Below are 19,938 nucleotides of genomic sequence, written 5' to 3'. Positions count from 1 at the left end.
CTAAATTCAGTTCACAGTAAAATAAACAAATGTACAAACACATCTCTATGTTTTCAGTTTAAAAATGAATCCAACCATAATACTCATCCACATACAGGTCTGGTTTTAAAACACACTCTTTCCAAGATCCCTTTTCTCTGTTTGAATCTACTGACCTTGTTGTTATTTTTCTTTTGTAAGATGTCTTTGCAGAAAGCCATTGGAAGCACCTGTGTGCTGGAAAATATCATGTGTGATCAGGAGACTTGGATTCTCACAAGTTTGTCCCAGACTGATAAGTGTAATGCCATCCATGTGCCTACAGACTGGTGATTTGTGCTATCTTACAGAAGTAGAAGTTTGCGGTCGTTAATCTCCATTTGAAGATCTATCATCACTTTATTCTCTTTAATCTTAAAACCGTGCTTTTAGTACTTACTCATCTTCTTTTTTAAACCTTGAAAGTGCCCGGAAACTGTCTCCAGATGCTCCAGCTGTTGTTACTGACAAGAAAGACAAGACATTATGCAACAAAAAACAGCAAAGTACAGAGCTATTAGCATCACAGTTTTTTGTTTTTTTTTCTATTTTGTTTTAGTTTTAATAGGTGTTTTGTAAATAATACATAATGCACATATAAATACATGCATACAGATATGGCTAAAAACGAAAGTAAAAAAGCAACAAACTCAAGTGTGCCTCCCTTTTCGGTAAATAAATAAAAAGTTTTAGTTAATTTGATAAATATAACAAACTGCGATAATGTCTAATATTTTTACATACAAAAAAACTTAAGTATGCTTTTTTGTGTATTTAAATTTTAATAGGTATTATAAAGTTTTACAATAATGTACTCACATTTTCTCGTTTGAATTGGAACATTTTCATCCTCATTCTTCTGCTGATAATGCAGAAAAAGCTGCATGATCATGAAGAAGCAGCAAAAAACAGGAAAAAAAAAACTGTTGCATATAAAGCTTTCCCAGTTTGGCTCCAATCAAAATGGCTGAAATGCTTGTGGCTTCATGATTAAGCTGCTGCAAACCACACAGCCCAGGGAGAGTAAACCAAACATTTAAACCAAAAACCAGATACGGGCAGTCTGGGCAACAACAGTGGCATATTAGTAATTACCCCAAGACAAAATGTCCGTCATTTGTGTGTAACCCACTTACAGGCAATTCAGCTTCTCAGCACATAGAATTATGTCTGGGAGTCTTGGGAGGTTTTTGGATAATACGAAGCAACCATTTGACATCCCTGAGACGACTGGAGCTTCACTGCCTTATCACAATGATATTTTGTAAAGTTACATGAAAAGCAAACATTTTACCAAGCACTTGGACTTCAAATTTAACAACAATTCAACGTCTGCAGAGCAACTCCTCACAAGCCCCTATGCATCCCTTCCTGACCAGTGGAACCTTGTCCAGAAGGAAAAATTACCCATCTGTCTGGCAAATGCTTCCATATGGAAGCAAAGAGCAGGGCACATTCTTGTGGAAATGAAAGCAGCTCCTTTAATCTAAGAGACATAATCAATAATTGATAAGAGTCGTAGCCACAGGGCAAAGCGGTAGTTTGAAGACAACTTAAGATTAGAGATGGGACAAAATGAGGTGATATTGGGGGCTGATGTTGAATTAAAACATTATGCATGGAGGACTGGAATTACTTGCTCGGTAATCATGAGCACCTATCAGCTCTTCAAATCACTTCCTGCAAGCTTACCTCAGTCGTCTTAGAGTGATCATTGTTTTATCAGGAAGGAATGCTAATTAGAGAGATTGAGAAGAAAAACCTCGCCAACATCACACAATTACAGAATGCGGTCAGTTTAAATGATACAACAGAGACCTTCAGAGTAAATAGTAAAGGAGTAGAAACTTGGATTACAATTATTGTCTAGCAAATATTTACCAAGTAAAAGACTGGAACATGGTTAATGACTGAGCCCAGGGAAGTCAGAGAAGTCAAAATGTGCATTTCAGTAACAGTGGGGTGAGACTGAGGTTTGTTAGTTTGTTTCAACCCCTCCGGTGCATGTGCTGAGTTGGACGTTTGATGTACGAGATAAGCAAAGAGCAAGTCCCTTCCAATCATCACGTCAACCTAAATCTCAGTAGGAATTCAAAAATAACACCAAGGATGCAGGGAGTTTTCAGACTTGGCTTTGATTCAGGGCTTTATAGACTCAAGGACCAGAATTATATTTTAGTGCCAGCAGAAAATGTTCATCTCTAGAGCTGTTTCTAATGACATGGAGTGGCCTGAGATGGGCGCTACTGGTCATAAAACCCCTAAAAATAGAGATGTTTTTTTTTTTTTGCAGTCCCACAGCTACCAGCAAACAGAGCATGGTGGCAAGTGGTGACACCAGCCAATGACTCTGTTTGTTTTTTTATTCAAATAAGCATGGAATAATAATAATAAGTAAATTATTTGAAAGCTCACAGTACTGGAGTCAAACATGAGCGTCTTAAACCTTTACAGTAGCTGTAATGAAAGAATTCCTTTATATTACTTTACTGCGGAAATGCTCTTTTGTTCAGCAAATGGGATAACACAAAAACCAGCATTGGCTCTCTTAAACAAACGCATGTGTAGTATGTGGTTTGTAACAGCAGAGGCATCTACGAACAAACTCTCTCAGTATCCACAGTGTACCAAATTACGGTCAAACTTGTCACGCATGATAAACTAACTTCTTTGTCTCCGGCTGCAGCTAGACGAAACGTTGGGGTGTGTGCATGTATGATTTATACTTTTCCCCAAACTCGATTGTGAGAGTGTTTCCCACACACAACGCGGGGGGAACACACACACAGTTAGCGACCTCAGCGTAGCTGTTTGCTGTGGCTATAGGGTGCTCCTAATCATTTTCTTTCCCACAACGCAGACAATGAGCATGCTGTCCTATTAAGATTTGATTCTGTGAGTAGAAGGCCAGGCTGCACATGAAGAAAAGGCAGATGCAAGTCAGGTTGTAATTTGTTTGACACTTTGATTCATGGAATACCTTTTAAAATCTTGTGCTTTGGTCGGGTTTATCAGTAAACGCTGCCAGAGAGAAGATAAGAGCTCCCCGTGTTTCCAGAGTGAACTTGACCACTTTACTCATTTACATTTGTAAGGCCTCCCTCTTTTGTCAGCTCATTTTAGGCTGCTTAGATGTTGGTGTCAACAAATCAACATTTAGACACCGTACTAATGTGCTGCTGAGAAGGCCCAGCGAAGATAACTACCTTTGATTTGACCCCCTGTGACTCAAACTGTTCTCGGCTTAGCCCCACCAGCAGGGGCAAGACAATCCAATCCATTTGCCCCCTACAGAGATCAAAGCGTTTGCCTCCTCCACATCATTCTATTTCTAAGGACTCCACCTTTGTAAAGTCTCCACACAAATAAGATTGTGCCTTTATCTTTGGCGGGGTTAAAGACAGTGTTTTTGAAAGGGCAGAAAAAACAAGCAGGAACATTAAAGAGTTTGGGTGTCGACCAAGACAAGAGAGACTGGGGGAGCAAGATGGCATGAAAGGAGGTGGTGAGTGGCAAAAAGCTCTGATTAAGGTCTGATGACTGTTAAGGGGACAATGGTTGAACTACTGGGGCCATTAATGTGCTTTTGTCTGAGAAGTTGATACCCCATTGAGTAAACCGTTGCCATTACACGACAACTTGGGCTTCCGATGCTCTCAGCCGAAGATATTTTGTCTCAAACCAATACACTCACTTCCCATTTTGGGAGATTTAGAACTATGGCTCTCAAATTATTATTTAATTTACCACTGGCAGTACTTGGGCTACAGTTTGACACCTGGAAGTTGAATTTTTGGGATTTCCTTGTGGAACCACACAAATATTTTCTGAAATTGGAATTTCAAGTCAGAGATCACCAAGCAGATGTTAGTTGAGTATCTAATGTAGCTCCTACAGGTAGCTACATTAGATGTAGGTAACATTTCTAGTTGTTTGTTGTACAAAATACTACCACAGGTTCACCAAAGTGGTCTGTGGGTGCGAAGGATTTCATAAGATAAAAATCCCCTTATGAATGAATAATTCATAAGGGGATTAAGTTTGGTAATAACTCCAAGTCAAAATTCCAACTTCTAGAAATGTTACTGTTAAGAATGCAAAATTCGAAATCGAAAGAAAAATTTAACTTCTGAGTGGAAATAAAACTTCTGAGTGGAAATAAAAATAAAATAAATAATCACAGCTAATACCAGTCTAGCAGGGAACATTTTTCATTTCGTTTTCAGGTTTCGAATTTCTGCCAGCACCATGGAAGTTGTGAGAATGTCGAATTAACCAAGGAGATATTTGTTCTAGAAACATTTAAGAAACACTGCTTTTCCATTTGCATTCACAAGCTCAGAGACATCTATTTCTTACGCGCCGTAAAAGCAATAGTCAGTCTGCTCTATGCATTCTGAATTAGATACGGTCACCAGCAATTCTTACTGGTGGCATGCACTTATGTTGGGGTTTGCGAGTCACTGCTTAAATTGTCTCTCCTTAGAGCTAGAAAGTTATTTTTCACAGAATACTGGTTTTGCGGTAACCTGCTGTCAGTCATCTTGGCTAATTGACTGTGACTCCATAAAGTTGCCATCGTCCTATGTTGCACGACTTAATATAAGTTTATTCCTTACTGAGTAGTAACTCACTCTGCCGGAGTTTCAGCAACTGTCCCACTTTGCGAAAGCATTTTTTTAAACTTCTTCGAAACTTAAATAATGAGTAAATTATATGCAATTATATGTGTAAGACATCTTTCCTCAATGTGCCTGTGGCTGAGGCAGACTTTACATAGAAGCTAGGAAGTTTGCCAGCCCCTGGCACTGGCTCATGTCTCAGCCTCATGCCGCCACCAGCAAGCTTTTGGACAAACCATAATGAAGAGTAGGCATTTTTATCCCCTGGTGCATCTGTTTGCCCCCTGCTTGCCTGACAGAGCAGACAGACATTGTATGCTGGGATATTATTCATGAAATCAATGGTCTGATTCGTACACCTGCGTAAGGGCAAACTATATTGGGCATAGAATAATAATGAGTTAAATCCATTTGAGGCCAACAGGTGGTACATGTTACCAGCATGATACTCGAATCCTGCCTCCGCTAGGTTTTCTTTCTGGGGATAAAGAGCAAGCACATCCCTCCAAAACAGAACTTAGCATTTACATCAGCAGACAGAAAATAGCATTAAAGCAACAAAGCTTGTGAGCAAACAAGAAGTCTCACTTTGTGTCTGCATCTGGTCACATTTTAGATAAAGAAAGCTTGTTTTTCATTTAGTGACCGAGATGTTACTCAATTAAAAATAGTAATATTTCATAACAATACTCTCAAATAGAAGTAAAAAGTAGGTATGATAAAAAATAAATAAATGAATAAATAAAAAAATACTACTGAATTTTTTTTTAAGTTAATAAATCTATGGATAAATGTATCTGCTGACTTCTGAAAAATGCTAATAACATTTCTAGAATTTATGTTTTACAACTGGAGGAGTAAATTTGCATTTAACTTTTGCAGCCTGAAAATTTTACCCCAGCAACCAGCTGCCAAGCCATCATGTGAAATGTGCAATTAGTATTTGCATTTGTATTTGTTTCAGCTGACACAAAAATTGTTAAAGTATAAAAATGTGCTTCTTTTTTTATTCAGTCTGAACACTATAGAACTATCTTTAGCTAAATCCACATTGAACTAGTGTATTTATAGCAAAAATAAGGCAGCTGAGAGAGCTTTGAGTATTAGAAAATGAAAAAGTGTGGGAAAACATGAAAAATTTATAGGACCCCCTAAATTATTTTGATCACACATAGACAACGTTTGTTAAGGGGAAAGAGGCAGACTGGAATGGAATCTGAATTTATGATGAGATTTGCAAAAATATATAATCTGTCATGATATTTATTATTGTGTCTCTTGAGATGTCATCAATAAAAAAATATACTTTTTTTATTCAGTTGTCTTTTGCAAACTTTTTATTTTTCAGAAAACATGTAGTGAAAATTCTTACTTATAACAAGTTATAACAAGTGGGTAAGAGGATCGATATTTGAAAACTGCATTTTATTTTATTTGCTCACTTTTCTGTTGATGTAATGTTAAAATGTGTTTAATAATCTGAAGCACTTATATGTGACAAAAAGCAAAAACAAATGCGCAAATGAATGAAACTTATCAAACATGTTTGTGGTTCCACTCTGTAATCAAAGTATTTAGAACCCACCCATATGACTTTAACTAAGATATTGTTCATCTTTTTTGCTTATCTTTTTTTTTCTTTTTTTTTAGTTAAAGTTGAATGTCAGATCTAAATCCAACATTTTTACAGCACTGAGGTCTGCAGACCTGGATTCCCTTTTTCCCAGCACATTGACATGAGTGATGTTGATGTTCTCATCTCGCGAGCGGAAGCAGTGCTTAGGTCTGTGAATTGGTTAAGGATGTACACAAAGACAAAAAAAAGATAGGGGAGTGCACAACAGCAAACAGAAACAAAGACGCAGGAAGTGACTAAGAACCGGGAGTGTAACAAGACACCCAACGAAAGCGCAGCACGTCATCACCTCGATCTGTGAAACCGTTGTTTGCTCTGTTGTGTTGACATCACGCAGACCTCAAATTAGTGGAGCAAACCTGTTTTTCACCTGTATTCACACACTGAACACATTGTCCTTTGTTTAATTATTATTTCCCCAAGGATAGGGAGATTGCCTGAGTTGCTCAATCAAGGTGATTGCTATACCTCAAAGATGAATGGCAAGCATTGTGTTTCATTTCTATTACATGGTGTTTGCCAGCCACCAGAAGTCTGACACCTCCTAATAAAATGTTTACATAAGAGCTTGATTTTGATCATAACACTCTTCCTATCTTTTTCATCTGGCAAAATAAAACACATTGCACTTGTGCGCTCTGGGTTTGTTTCTGCAGACGTTTGATCCCTGATGGTTGACTTATGAATTAGTTTCATTCATATGTGCTGGAAATGGTTGGCACCATTACCAGCACAACAATAACAGTCACAGGTTTATTGTGAGTCCAAGATCCTGAAGGGAGATAGAATGTGCAATTTAACAACTGCAATAAAAACAAATACCTGGATTTTATAATCCAGTAAGTGTTGTCATGATAAGATTCTCGCAGAATGTCCATCTGTCTAGATCAAAGTACAGGTTGTTTTAGTTTATGTATTCTTATAAGGTGATGTAATAACGTATAATATGCACAAATATGGAAATTATAAGAAGGTTTAAAACTGGATAGAACTTGCTGGTATGTGTGCTATTTTTACATCTGGTGGAGCTACTTATTGGTCATGTGGAGTAGTATGGAAATGCACATGAAGTTGATTCATTCTTGTGGCATTATTTTCAAGTGTTTGCCATACATTCAAAGTTATTTTCACCAATCAACATCTGTCACGTCTACGTATAAACTCACATCTTCCTTTATTCTCCCAACAAACAGCTTAATGTGTCAAGTACACAACTAGGTTTGTAGAGGTGCATGCACTTCTCCCTAGCTGGGAGTTCATCTCTAATGCAATCTCAACGCTCCAAACTTTTCACAAAAATAAGAAAAAACTGAATCAGTAAAAGCATGCCGTGGTGTTTTTTTTTTTTTTCTCTCCATTTTTCTCAGGGTGGAGCAGATTATTCGGGCTAAGCAAACAGAATTCAACAACACACCTGTCCTTAATCACTGAATCAGTGCTACTTCTTCTTAAGGAGCTGCCAAACCGTCCTTCTGTACCAGATCCTATCTGTGGAGGTACTAGAATAGAATAGAATAGAATAGAATAGAATAGAATAGAATAGAATAGAATAGAATAGAAATAAGATCTGGCCACAAAAAAAAATTAACACTAAAAAGACAACATGTTATGCCTGTGCAGTGGAGATTGCACAGGCAGTACCACAGGCAATACAGACTGCAGTGGAGACTGTTTGCAATAACAGATTGCATACCTGTTATTGCAAACAGGTATGCAATAACAGCAAAAATATCCTTCAAAATTAGTAAAAACAGAGTAAATGATTGCACAACTGCCAGCAGGAATGTAAACACTTATTTTTCCTGGGAAAGACGATGGTTAAAGTTTTAGAGTAGAGTATCAATCACTGGCTGCTTCGCTATTCAGGTCAGTATGAGCTGCATAAATTCCCTGCCATCTCTAGTGTTGTATCTCAGGTCCTGCTCCACCTCACATGGAAGAAACACCTGGTGCTCCTAAGTACGTGCACTACAATTCACTCACTCACTCTTATGGACTCATTCTGTAACTCAATCAATGGCCATGTACGATCACATTAAGGTCAAATGGTAGCTTATCGTTTTTGGATTTCCATATTCAATACGCCTGAGTTTGGTATGGTACTTACAGCTTCGGGAAAGTGGAATGCTTCTTGGAATTGCATGTGGGAACTCTCGTGCTTTATCACATATTCTGACTATTCATTCTTCTAGCATAAAAACCTAAACTGTTGACGTCTGCCACTGTGTGGGTGAATGCGCTATTCCCTAAATCGTTCACACCTCAATAAGATCGTGGAGTTGTGTTTAGAAATGTGTAAAATGCTGCAGAGCAGCATGTAGCGACATGGCTCTGCGTGTGTGTGTGTGGTGCATTGTTGTTTTTCCAAAATCCATGAAATGTACCATAGCTATGTGTATAAAGTACACACACTCACAAACACACGTATAAATATATAAACACAGTCTGGCCGTCCTTCAGTTGGGGCACATGCCTGTGGCCTGACTTAGTCTGTGGCTGGTGTAATGATGACAGGCTCACAAGCACACAGATTCCAGGACCACCACACACATGACTTGGCTGGGCCTCCGTGTGGTATATTGTGCTGCTGACAATGCTCCAATTACTCTCAATTACTCAGAAGAATGGACATTAAATTTTTTAAATGGTTGTGTCTCAACAGTAATAAAACATACTTGTGTACAAGAGTAAAAATAGCAATACCACAATGTGAAAGTGCTCCATGAAAAGTTAATTGTAAATATTATCCGTGGTAGCTTCAATCATAATCTGCCTGAGCCCATGCATTTTAATCATGAGCAGTCATTATGGAGATAGAATGGCTACTAGCATTCTATGACAGTGTATGAAAGTCTACTATTTTCCAATTATTTATCATGCATTAAACCAATAAACTGAAATATTTCAATCCAGTTCCAGGGTTATGAGAAGTTAGTATCTTACTCTTTTTGTGCTGCCGTTTACAATAAATTTAGTTCAGTTTGCCTTGGAGGTTGACCCAAGACAAATCAGAGCCAAGACCGATCATGTTAAAAATAAATAAATAAATAAATAAAATGTTCTAAATATATCATAACAGCTTATGCAACCACTATTTTCCGAGTCTTCAAATCACTGTGATGATATAAATACTTATGAGTTAGCCTTGTAGACAGAGACTAACAGGTATTCTGAAAGACGTGAAGACCAAAGCCCTCTTCTGCTGCCTCAAAACAACTCCAGAGTTAAAAACATCATAGTAATTTAAGTGAATAGCATTTCATTGACCTTTAAACCATCATGACAATTGCCTTTGTTGATTATTTACAGGGAACATGGAGGTGGTGCGCAACCAGTGATATTCCCATGTAAAAAACTGAGCATCAGCTGAGTTAAAAGTAGAGCCGTTTAGAAGACTAAAAATTTGACCACAGTTTTGGTAAACAATATTTTAAGAATTTTTACACCGCCTTATTTTTCCACTTACGGTACTCCAACTGGAACTTAAAGTATGTTTCAAGCAGGACGATCATTGGTGGTGCACTGCCTCCAGACTCTGTATACCATGTAAAAAAATATATCACAAATTTCTCTATATTTTAATTTTTTCGTTGGATGTCTACTTATAAACAGATGGTTTGCATTGGATGGTTATTTACATAGAAACAGACGTTTATAATGGGAATACAGGTAGGAACTAGCGCACTGCTAATGAGCTTCCTGAATGAAACATTCCAATTCAGAATGGATCATAAGAAGCATTTTCGGATAAACTTCGGATAAACTGTCAACAAAGTAAAGAAGTATGACATGAGAAAATAATATAGTAGTTAACTGAGTAGTGTTACACCTGATCCGTTTTTAAATCAGGTCTATACACTGAATAAATGCTTTACAAGTCCTGTCCTCAACAAGTCTTTCACACAGGAAAATCATCGGTGACAGATTTTCTCCTATTTCTATTATCTATATGATTAATATACTTATACTTATAAAAGAACCTTATTCTTAGCCTCTCTCTGAGGAGTTGTTAGCTGCAAATTCTGGTAACTTCTAATCTGAATTTATACTACATGATAGCAAGAGAGTTATTAACTGCAGGTAAGATATGAACTGTGTACAGCCTTTAAATAGAATCTTACTGAACTAAACCTTTAGCATGCAAATTTGGTGATTTTGGCAGAGAGTATAGAAATAATGGTCAGTTCTTATAGTCTATAGCTCTTTAATAACAGAGTAATACTGCTCTAGTTTTGTTTGCGAAGCTTAACATCTGTGTCTACATGAGTCTAAACAGATAAAGAGGTCATCTGCCACACTCAGATATCAACAGAGTCTCACGTTTCCTTTGATCTGACAAGAAAATCAAGCAAAAAGTACAGTCATTTTCTCACCATCTTCTAATCTAAACAGGCCTAATTACAGGCACCCATGTGAATTTGTGAGGTTTTATAGCCTATATATTAGAGCACACAGATTGCACAACATGTCAGGAAGCAGGCAGTGCTGTGCAACTCGAGAGATTACAGAGATTGAGAGGCAAGATCCTTTTGGGGGTTGCATCACACAAAAAATGTAAGTGTTGTTCTGCACTTTAGTTCACGAATGCTGGTGCAGATTGAGAAAGATGAAGTAATTAGAGGCTTTAAACCAGATAGGCAACTATCTGTTCTGCTACATATAAATAAGTCATAATTAGAAACTAGCCAACACCAAAGGTTTAGGTTACAAACACTCACTGCAACACACATACTTTGTTATTACCACTTTGGTGTTAACATTTGATATGACCACATCCTGTCCTGTGCTCTCCCTGTGATGTAGCCTTCGCAAATCACACTTACAATTCTCCTGCTGTGACTAATTCTTGGATGATTTAAGAAGATATTCAGTGCATGTCTTTGACAGATGTTATGAATGGGGAGTCGGTCTTGTTCCCACATTTAGAGGGATCATGTAAATGCCTTTTTAGGAACTTTTCAGATAATCTTTTCTTTATATGGCGAATGGAAACAAAAAGAACTGTGCCAGCAATTATTCTCCTGTATGACACACTGAGGATCACATTTGACTCTCTCAGAAGAGTTAGGCATAATCAGCAAATTGACAATCATTTAACCTACTATAATATGTTTGCTTAATACACTGCTTTTCTTTAATGCTAGGAAATTACTCTGATTAAAAACACTTTGTTGTTTTGTTTTCAGAAAGTGTTTTACATATAAGGATCAATGATGATGGACTTCCGTCTTCCTCCATTTCCTGTGTAAATAATTACAGGCTTCTGTCTAAATCCCTGGCAAAAGTGACAATCGATTTAAGGTAAGTAAAATGTCATTTGGATAAAACACAGTGATGTTTCTAAGACTGGAGTTGTTTCTAAAGAGCTTAAGTGCACTTTGGTCTTGGTTGCCCTCTGACAGACTGTGGGATTCCCTTTAAGACACTCTAATCAGTATTTATAGTCTCAGAACAGCTTGAAGTTTCATAAAGCAGCATAAAGTTTTGGAGATCAGATTCGATCTTAAACATCAACTAATTTCGATTTGCTCTAAATGAAAACGCCATTAGAGCTCGACGCTGTACTTAAACCAACCCTTCTTATTTCACAAATGTTTTACTTTCCACAATATAGTTGCTATTTTACTGGTAAACACATCTTTCCTGCGGAGACAACAGTTAAACCCAATTAATTTGGGGCTAAATCTTTTCTGAAATATGTTTTATGAAATGATGGACAGCAAGAATGAGGTTATCATGAGACATTTAATAATAAAACAAATATTCACATTTTCTTTACATGGTTTCATATAAAACAATATATTTTAATATATTTATATATCACATATTTACAAAACATGCAGCACCATGTCTTTTATAATACTGGTGTTGACTTAAAATTCAATGGGACAAATAAGTGCCACCTACAGGATATTATTTACACTACAGTAATTTACTGCAATAACAGTGGCTCAAAGTTTCGTAAAAGAGAAACAAAAGCAGCTCTGCCACTGACGATACAAATCGATTCCCCAATTCCTTCTGGAATGTCACTTCCTGATTTCAGATTCTTCACCTGTTGACGAGGAATCGGAGACGCTGGTCTCACAATGCTGTGTCCCTGCGGGTGTCTCGTTTTTCCAGGATTCATGTCCATCCTTCCGGGTGATGTGTTGGTATCAGCAAATTTAGCAGGAAATAATGTCTCAGGTGGAGGGTGTCTTGCGTGCGCGTGTGCATAATAGTGTGTGTCAGCATCTTTTGGTAAACACAAGATTGTAAGTGGAGAATTTGTCAGTGTCTGCAGAGTCTGCACTGATTTATCGATGTGTGTCTTTGTGTGTGAGTTCTTTATGCCCCTCTGGGTCTATGCGCCTGTGTGGTTGTGTCAGCGTCTCTGACAGGTGTGTAAGTTCCGGGCTGCAGTCCTGCTGACACCGTGGTCTCGGCTGACTCCGTGGTCTCGCTCTCCTTTCTCTGCCCGGCACACCAGGCCCTCGCCGCAGTCGCAGCGCTGGAACAGCTCCAAGCCATGATTGCCTTTCCTGCGGTGGCGTGTGCACACCTGGCCCTCTGTCAGCACAGGCTTGCAGATGCGGGACCAGAAGTGCCTGGCGCAGCACAGACCCTCGGAGCAGTCTGTGGATCTCAGACATGCATCACCCTCCTGGCCTGGAGACAGGGACAGAATTCACATTTGTTACATATAACCCGTCTGAAAAGATCCTGTTGACTCTGTGACACGAGGCCGGTTATGTCTGACAGGTAACACACCTTTGACAGAGTTCGGTTGGAAGCCAGAGGCTGTGGGTGTCCTCTTTCCTTGATGCTCCATGGTGTTGTTGTGTTTATTCCAGCCAGCGGTGACAGATAAGTCTGAGCTGTGAATGTCATTCACCTGACAAACACCTTGAACAGGACAGCAAAGGAGAGTGTTAAAGAACTGTTTGCGACAGAAGGCGACAACTAGAAAGTTTTAATGATACAACATGCCAAGTAAGCGCAGAGAAAACTCAAAACCACGTGAATCAGATGGATCACTGAAATGATCACATATCTGACGTCTGCTCACCATTGATGCAGCGGTTTCCTGCGCAACACATGGAGTCCCTCACACAGCGCTTCCGGCACTTACGGCACGGCAGACAAACACCCCGGGCGTCGTTGCAGAACTCATCACCTCCGCAGTCTTCGTCATCTGTGCAAGCACCTGACTGCTGCAACATAAAAAAAATTTTAAAAAAAGATAATTAAAAAAGTCGAACATGTTTTTACGGATGGTTTTGACTGTAACTCATACTAGAGTTAGTTTACCTGCAAGGTGTCAGAGGGTAATTTGTGTCCCATGCCACCAGGCGGTGAGGTGCGCGGACTTGGACTGACGGTGTCTGCACCTTTCCCCGCCACGGGTAAGGTTTTAATCGCGTTGGAATTCATCAGGACTGCTCCCGCGTAAACGTCTCCGCAGTATCCAAACAGAAAGAGCTGCACAGCCAAAATATGGTGCGCAAGGGGCATCTGCATGATACTTCTCTTCAATTCTTTAACAAACATAGAGAAAGAACGAAAAAAAAAAAAGATATCCCTTATGTTATGCTGAGTAGTAAAAAGTGACAAAGTCCAAACGGCGTGGGTATCCCAAAGTTTCCCAGACAGTTTCGGCACGATGCTCGGATGCCTCCTGACTCAAAAAAGTCCTGGGGTGATCTCTTTATACATGTAGACCTGTTTGTCTTCCCGCCCCTCGCTGTGCACAACAAAGGCGGAGGGGGAGGAATTTCAAACAGAGCCCCACTGTACGGAAATAGCCATCCTTTGCACAGGACTACATTTCGCGGTGTTTGTGGAAAGATAATGACCCGCAGAGTCTGTCTGAATACCCATCAGCGGCGCGCAGGGGACATTCAGCAACACCCCTAGACTCCACACGAAATTATCAGATTTTAGAGTCTACAACAAAATCACTACTGGATATCTGATCTATTTGTCTTTTAAATACACAAACTGAACAACTTTTTTTTTATTAAGTTTTGGCTGGTATTATTCGTCCTCTTTGCAAATAAAGTATCACATTTTTTGCACCTTTAAATTTTCTATACTTTTATAGAGCTTGTTGAGATTATAAAAATAAATCACCTTTCAGTTGGTAAAATCGTAAGCATTTTCTTAATAAAAATGCAAAACTAACAAACAAAAAAACTTTTCATCTGTCATTTCAATAGCAGCCATAAGCAATCTTTATGACGGTCCAAACATACTGGCTCATTTGATTCTTCCAGCCTCTTTGACATCCAAGATAACTCTAAAGTACCCTGTGGCACTTTCAGGACCAAAGTGATTGAAGTTACTTTGGTCGATTAACCACTTCATTTGATCCTTCTGATTTGCCAAAAGGTGGCAATTATCCACCAAAGTGTGCTTGATTACACCAGCGGCGGACATCAATGTGTTTAGGATATGCGGGGCATTGTGGGGTGTGAATAGTTTGCCGAATTAACGGACTTCCGTAGGGGAGACCTTCAAGGAGTGACTGGCACTTTGAGATTAAAGGCGACTCTGATCTGACCCATGACCTGTTGGGCTCCAACATCGCGACAAATGTCAATGAAGAGAGGATTTGTATTCAACAATATACAAAGACGGACGGACGGACGGACGATGGATGGATGGATGGATGGATGGATGGATGGATGGATGGATGGATGGATGGATGGATGGATGGATGGATGGATGGATGGATGGATGGATGGATGGATAGATGGATAGATAGATAGATAGATAGATAGATAGATAGATAGATAGATAGATAGATAGATAGATAGATAGATAGATAGATAGATAGATAGATAGATAGATNGATAGATAGATAGATAGATAGATAGATAGATAGATAGATAGATAGATAGATAGATAGATAGATAGATAGATAGATAGATAGATAGATAGATAGATGAGCTCTTGAACATCATCTGCTGGTCAATTTCGATAAAAATGTGTGAGCGAACCAATCGGACTGCCTGTGCGTGCATGCGTTTGTGTGAGCACGCATGGTCGTCCTTGGACATCTGACAAACACGCAGTACTTTGCGCGTCTGAATTGGTGCATATCTTTTGAAGTGGCGCTTTTATCTTCACCTTACTAAATGTCAAAGCAGGTAAGATGGAGGTCCTTTGATGCAGTAGATCCCCTTTGATCTCCTATAAGTGTCACCCTGTTGTTATGACCGAAGCCAATTCCCTGACCCCCCCTCTCGCCCCCCACCTCTAAATGGATTTCTGTTGTGCGAAAAACATCGAGCTGAATCATTTCCACTTACCTCTAAAGTGCATGTCATTAACTCCAGGACTGATTATTACAGTTCGCAGAAGACCCTGGCTCTTAACCTAAAGGAGATTGTTCTAGCCAGGCGCTCCCTCATGTGGCAGCTTTGGCAAACTGCAAAGCAAGACTAGGAATGACATTGTGATCACCTGACTGATAGTGTTTGGTTTACTTTTTTCAATCAACCACTCAACCAGAATGTTTTTTATATAGTACCATATGTTTTAAGCAAATGACCACATGTCTTGGAATGAATTAATTCCAAAAAGCAAAAAAGCACAACACTGCATCAAAGAAATAAAAATAAATGGCCAAGGTAAATGTAAGTTGTGAAGAGGGATCTGTATGAAGTCCCATACACCACAAACCGTGAATGCCCTGATTTTGATTTCTTTCTTTCAATTTCCCTTGTCCCCTGTTCACTTTTCCTGCTTCTGGTACCAACAAAATGTTGGCTTTGAATGAAACCTCACCAACTAAAAGATTTCATGATGATATTAAGCACCTGTATCCACTTCTTTGTCTTGTTCTTATCCCTAATCAGTTAAGACAAAAACTACAACAGACAAGCATGACTCAAAAGCATTGTTTTTTTTTACTCTCTCTCTCTCTCTATATATATATATATATATTTTAAATCTGACACGTGGCACTCTGCAAAAGTAAACAACAGCAAAAAATAACACAGGGCTGATAGAAGGCATTTGAGAACAAAAATAAAACTCCTCCGGATTGGAGAGAGGTGACAAACATAAGGCTTTGTCATAAACATAAACAAAAGTACACATAAAATCTTTATATACACAAATAACATTCCCATTCTTTTTTCATCACCCAAGAAATAATGATTAAATGACCTTGAGTTTTTATTAGGAAAGCCAGAAATTTCAGTTCTAATAAACAACAAACTGCATGTTGAAATTGTGTGTTATACAATGAAAACTGCAAATCATTCTTGCCCTCTCCGATTGTTAAGATTTCATGACTGTAACAGGTGATGGGTGGACCTTCTGGATTATGATTAATGCTCACTGGTGTTTCATATCAGGCCATAAGTGGTTGATTTCTTCAGATCACAGAAGATCACAGAAGATAAGAAGAGAAAAGCATGTCATTGCAGCCAAGTCAAGTAATTTTTTTTAAATTAGTGTCTTCATAAAATAAATTAAATATCATAAACAGGAAACATATTTTATTTATCAACTGTAAGCCTTAAAACAGTTGGATTATCTCCTTGGGCATTAAGAGTTTTTTTTTTATTAACAAAGGGTGAAACATAGCAGTCTAAGAGGACATATGTTTCTGAGGTGTATATGTGTTCATGCAGCATTGCAAAGGTCATGGGATGTTTATTCTATATGCCATTGACTTAAGGCACTTACAATCTGTTTGACTTTAAATTCAGTTGTTTTCTTAGTGTGGAGAGGTGAAGCTTGTTGGGTGACCAGTGAGGAATTGTGACAGCTGAGTTTTAATGAAATTAGTTTTCTTTTCTTCTTCTTTTGCAATTAGTTTCCAATACAAATATGAATATGTTTGTTCACATATTTGAAAAAGATGTGTAAAAAGCCATAAAATATACGTATTTGCTTTTACAGAAGAATAATTTTACAATATAAAAATGTAAAAAGAAAAGTAAACTTTTAATTTGATCGATGGGAAGTCCATGTTAGGAAATACTTGCTTTTGGAAAAATTACAGGAAGCACAGATGTCTGTAATACTAAATGTCTTTTAAAAGAAAGGATAAATATAACTTTGGAAAAAATAAACTGATACTTGTCTCTTTTAAGTTGATTATGATATATACAACCTTCTAATTCATAAACCATAACTTTTTGTGTGAAAAAACATAGTACACAAACCCAGTAGAGAACGTGAGGGTCCCTCGTCTATATTGCCACAATAAATAGTAAGCAGGTAGAAGAAAAAGATAAAGTTCTCCTGTTAGTGAATTGCTACAAAGAACCCCATATTTGGGACCTTAGGTAATATTTTCTTGGACATTGAGATTCAGTATTACACAAACAAACATTTTGAATGGGTTTAGTGTGAAGCAAGAAATGAATATGAAGAAAAATACATCATAACCACCATAAAGTATGGTGGCAGGTAAGTTGTGGACCTGTTTGATTTTGTAAATTATGAAAATTTAATGCAAAGTTAGCACTTTTAATTGACTTTCAATGCAACTTTTAGAGCAACTTTGCATTAAAAGTGTCATTATTTACCGAATAACACTTCATGACAATTGTCATAAACATTCTTAAAGACATTCTTTATGTTCATGACAGGTGTTATGTCAGTCTTATGCACACCCCTTCAAATAAAGTGTTACCGAGAAGTCCAACTATTGTCTCATTGGATAAAAAGGTTTGTATAATGAATTGGTAGCTGGAGTGCAAACAGTTGTACTAAAAACAACTAACTCTTAATGGTCTATATACTGACAAAATGAAGTCAAATTAAAAGTTTACTTTTTTGTAAAACATTTTTTAAACTTTAAAGAATAATTTATTTTAAGGCATTTACACATCTTTGTCAGGAGCGCTGACAAACGTATCTGGTTCTCTATTGTTGAATTGTCCTTGAAGGCATTAAGAAGATGGCTGGAAGAGGAAGTTTGGTCAAATTTAGTTTGGCTAGATGGTTGAATCTGGGTAAGGAGAGATTGTCAAATTTGACTCATTTTGGTTAAAATTACATTTAGCACAATGTTAACATGGTGTCAAGATCTTCATTCAAGTTTGAAAACTTACACAAGTCTCCATTTCGCTAAAGCATGACATCAATTACGTCACAAAGTAATCTGGCACAAAAAAAAAGAGGGAGAAAGAATCACAGTACAAAACAATAAACAGTACTGTCATCTCAACATTGCTGATCATAATTCACCAACAGCACCAAAGACACTGAAACCAGGTTCACAGTTATTTCAGAGCTGTACAAGAGCAAACAGGGAACATCAGGGTTCGGTGAGTGGCGATAAGGATTTCAATGGATTTAAAAACAAAAAGCAGAATGTTACAGTGAAGCACAATTAAACGACGACAAAGAATTTGACTCATACTATGGTTTAAAACAGACTTATAACCGTTCAGTTAATGGTCTTAAGTGCATAATGACACACTGCTTCATGGAGATGCTAGCCGAGCTGTCATATGTGCAGATGTGTTTGATTCATTAAGCTTTAAGCAGGGCACTTAAAGAGTCGTGACTCTTTCCACTGAATGCACAGCGTTTGTGCTTTTCAAGGTAGATAAAACTCATAGGAAGTGTACTAAGCATTTTGTTTATGTCCATGTATGACAATGTAACTGGTGTACTCAAACACTATGTGCCACACATAGCTTAATGTTATGTAGGTATGCTAAGTAAGGAGAGAATCATTGACATTCAGGTTAGTCTTGAGCACTTGATAACTATAAACCATAGTGTGTACATCAGTGGAAAGTATCATAGATTGTTGCAAGTAGCTGCGTGTCACAAACCAGGCAGCAGCTGCAGTGACATTATAATCTATCCCGAAGTCCAGCGAACAGATCTGCAGACAGACTTCGTAAATAAAATCCACAAAAGTTGCTCTGTTTCTGAGCAACTTTCCCTGTTTTCGCCCTCCTGTTAACCGCAGAATTCAAACTTAGTTAAGTTATCACACATTCATCCATCCAATAAACACCTTCCCCTGTTACAGGGGAAAACCTGGCTCCAGTATCAGCCTGTGTTGTATTTGTGTGTAAATGTCTGAGTATCCCTGTGCTTTCTTTATCTATAAACTTGAGTATAAGACAACACTGAGGAAGTGCTACAGCAGTCCCAATATAAATGCTTTATCCAGAGCCACAGTGAAATAAAGGCATATCGGTGACCCAGAGGGTTTGCCATCCATCATTTCCAAATCTTCTCTTCCATTTTTAATGCAGTTTCTTTTTCTACAAACAACTATGTCCTCCGAGTTGCCTTCCAAGCCTTTAAAAGCCTACAAAAGAAGAGTTTCTTTTGGTTTTAAGTGGAGAGAGGTGAACTTCAAAAGTCGACGTCCCAGCCAGAGGTGTCGTCGGGAGGCGGTTCCTCGTTGTCCTCAGGGAAGCTGTCGAAGTTACTTGTGTCGACTGCTGATGTGACCTTATCGGGACAGAAGAACAAAAAGCATTTCACATAAAAGCAACAACACATTTAGCAGATCTTGATTATACGAGGCTGCGTGAGACGACAAGCGAGGGACTGAGGAAAATGCTTTAATGAGAATTAATGTCAGCGGTGTGCACTCACATTAGGGATAATAGGAGGCGTCAATGTCCCCTTTTTCAAACCTTCCCAATTAAAGCCCTCAAACCATCTGGAAGAAAATCAGCAAGATGC

General features: G+C 38.3%; 2 protein-coding genes across 5 annotated transcripts in view; both read right to left on the bottom strand.

The window, feature by feature from the left end:
• Positions 1 to 12,047: 12,047 nt before the first annotated feature.
• On the bottom strand, positions 12,048 to 14,771 carry LOC103476799 (dickkopf-related protein 1). Of its 2 annotated transcripts, none has more exons than XM_008429392.2 (4): positions 13,570 to 14,771; positions 13,328 to 13,469; positions 13,030 to 13,164; positions 12,048 to 12,927 (listed from the first exon to the last, which is right to left on the bottom strand). In XM_008429392.2, exons 1-4 carry the CDS (start codon positions 13,807 to 13,809, stop codon positions 12,644 to 12,646), a joined length of 801 nt encoding a protein of 266 aa, XP_008427614.1. In that variant the 5' UTR covers positions 13,810 to 14,771; the 3' UTR covers positions 12,048 to 12,643. The 2 variants fall into 2 exon arrangements, with proteins under 2 accessions (XP_008427614.1, XP_008427613.1); XM_008429391.2 differs by having other exon boundaries at positions 13,328 to 13,472; positions 13,570 to 14,770.
• A 1,659-nt stretch (positions 14,772 to 16,430) lies between these two features.
• The window catches only part of LOC103476798 (cGMP-dependent protein kinase 1), a 91,193-nt gene continuing 87,685 nt past the window's right edge, over positions 16,431 to 19,938 (bottom strand). For all 3 annotated transcript variants that reach the window (XM_008429389.2, XM_008429387.2, XM_008429390.2), the window contains 2 exons: positions 19,849 to 19,915; positions 16,431 to 19,701 (listed from right to left, as the gene is read on the bottom strand). In XM_008429389.2, coding sequence (XP_008427611.1) covers positions 19,603 to 19,701; positions 19,849 to 19,915 — 166 coding nt within the window. In that variant the 3' untranslated portion in view covers positions 16,431 to 19,602. The remainder of the gene's footprint in view (positions 19,702 to 19,848; positions 19,916 to 19,938) is intronic.

This window comes from Poecilia reticulata, linkage group LG15 (genome assembly GCF_000633615.1).
Source record: "Poecilia reticulata strain Guanapo linkage group LG15, Guppy_female_1.0+MT, whole genome shotgun sequence".
NCBI lineage: Eukaryota > Metazoa > Chordata > Actinopteri > Cyprinodontiformes > Poeciliidae > Poecilia > Poecilia reticulata.
This window is presented reverse-complemented; position numbering and strand designations above follow the sequence as displayed.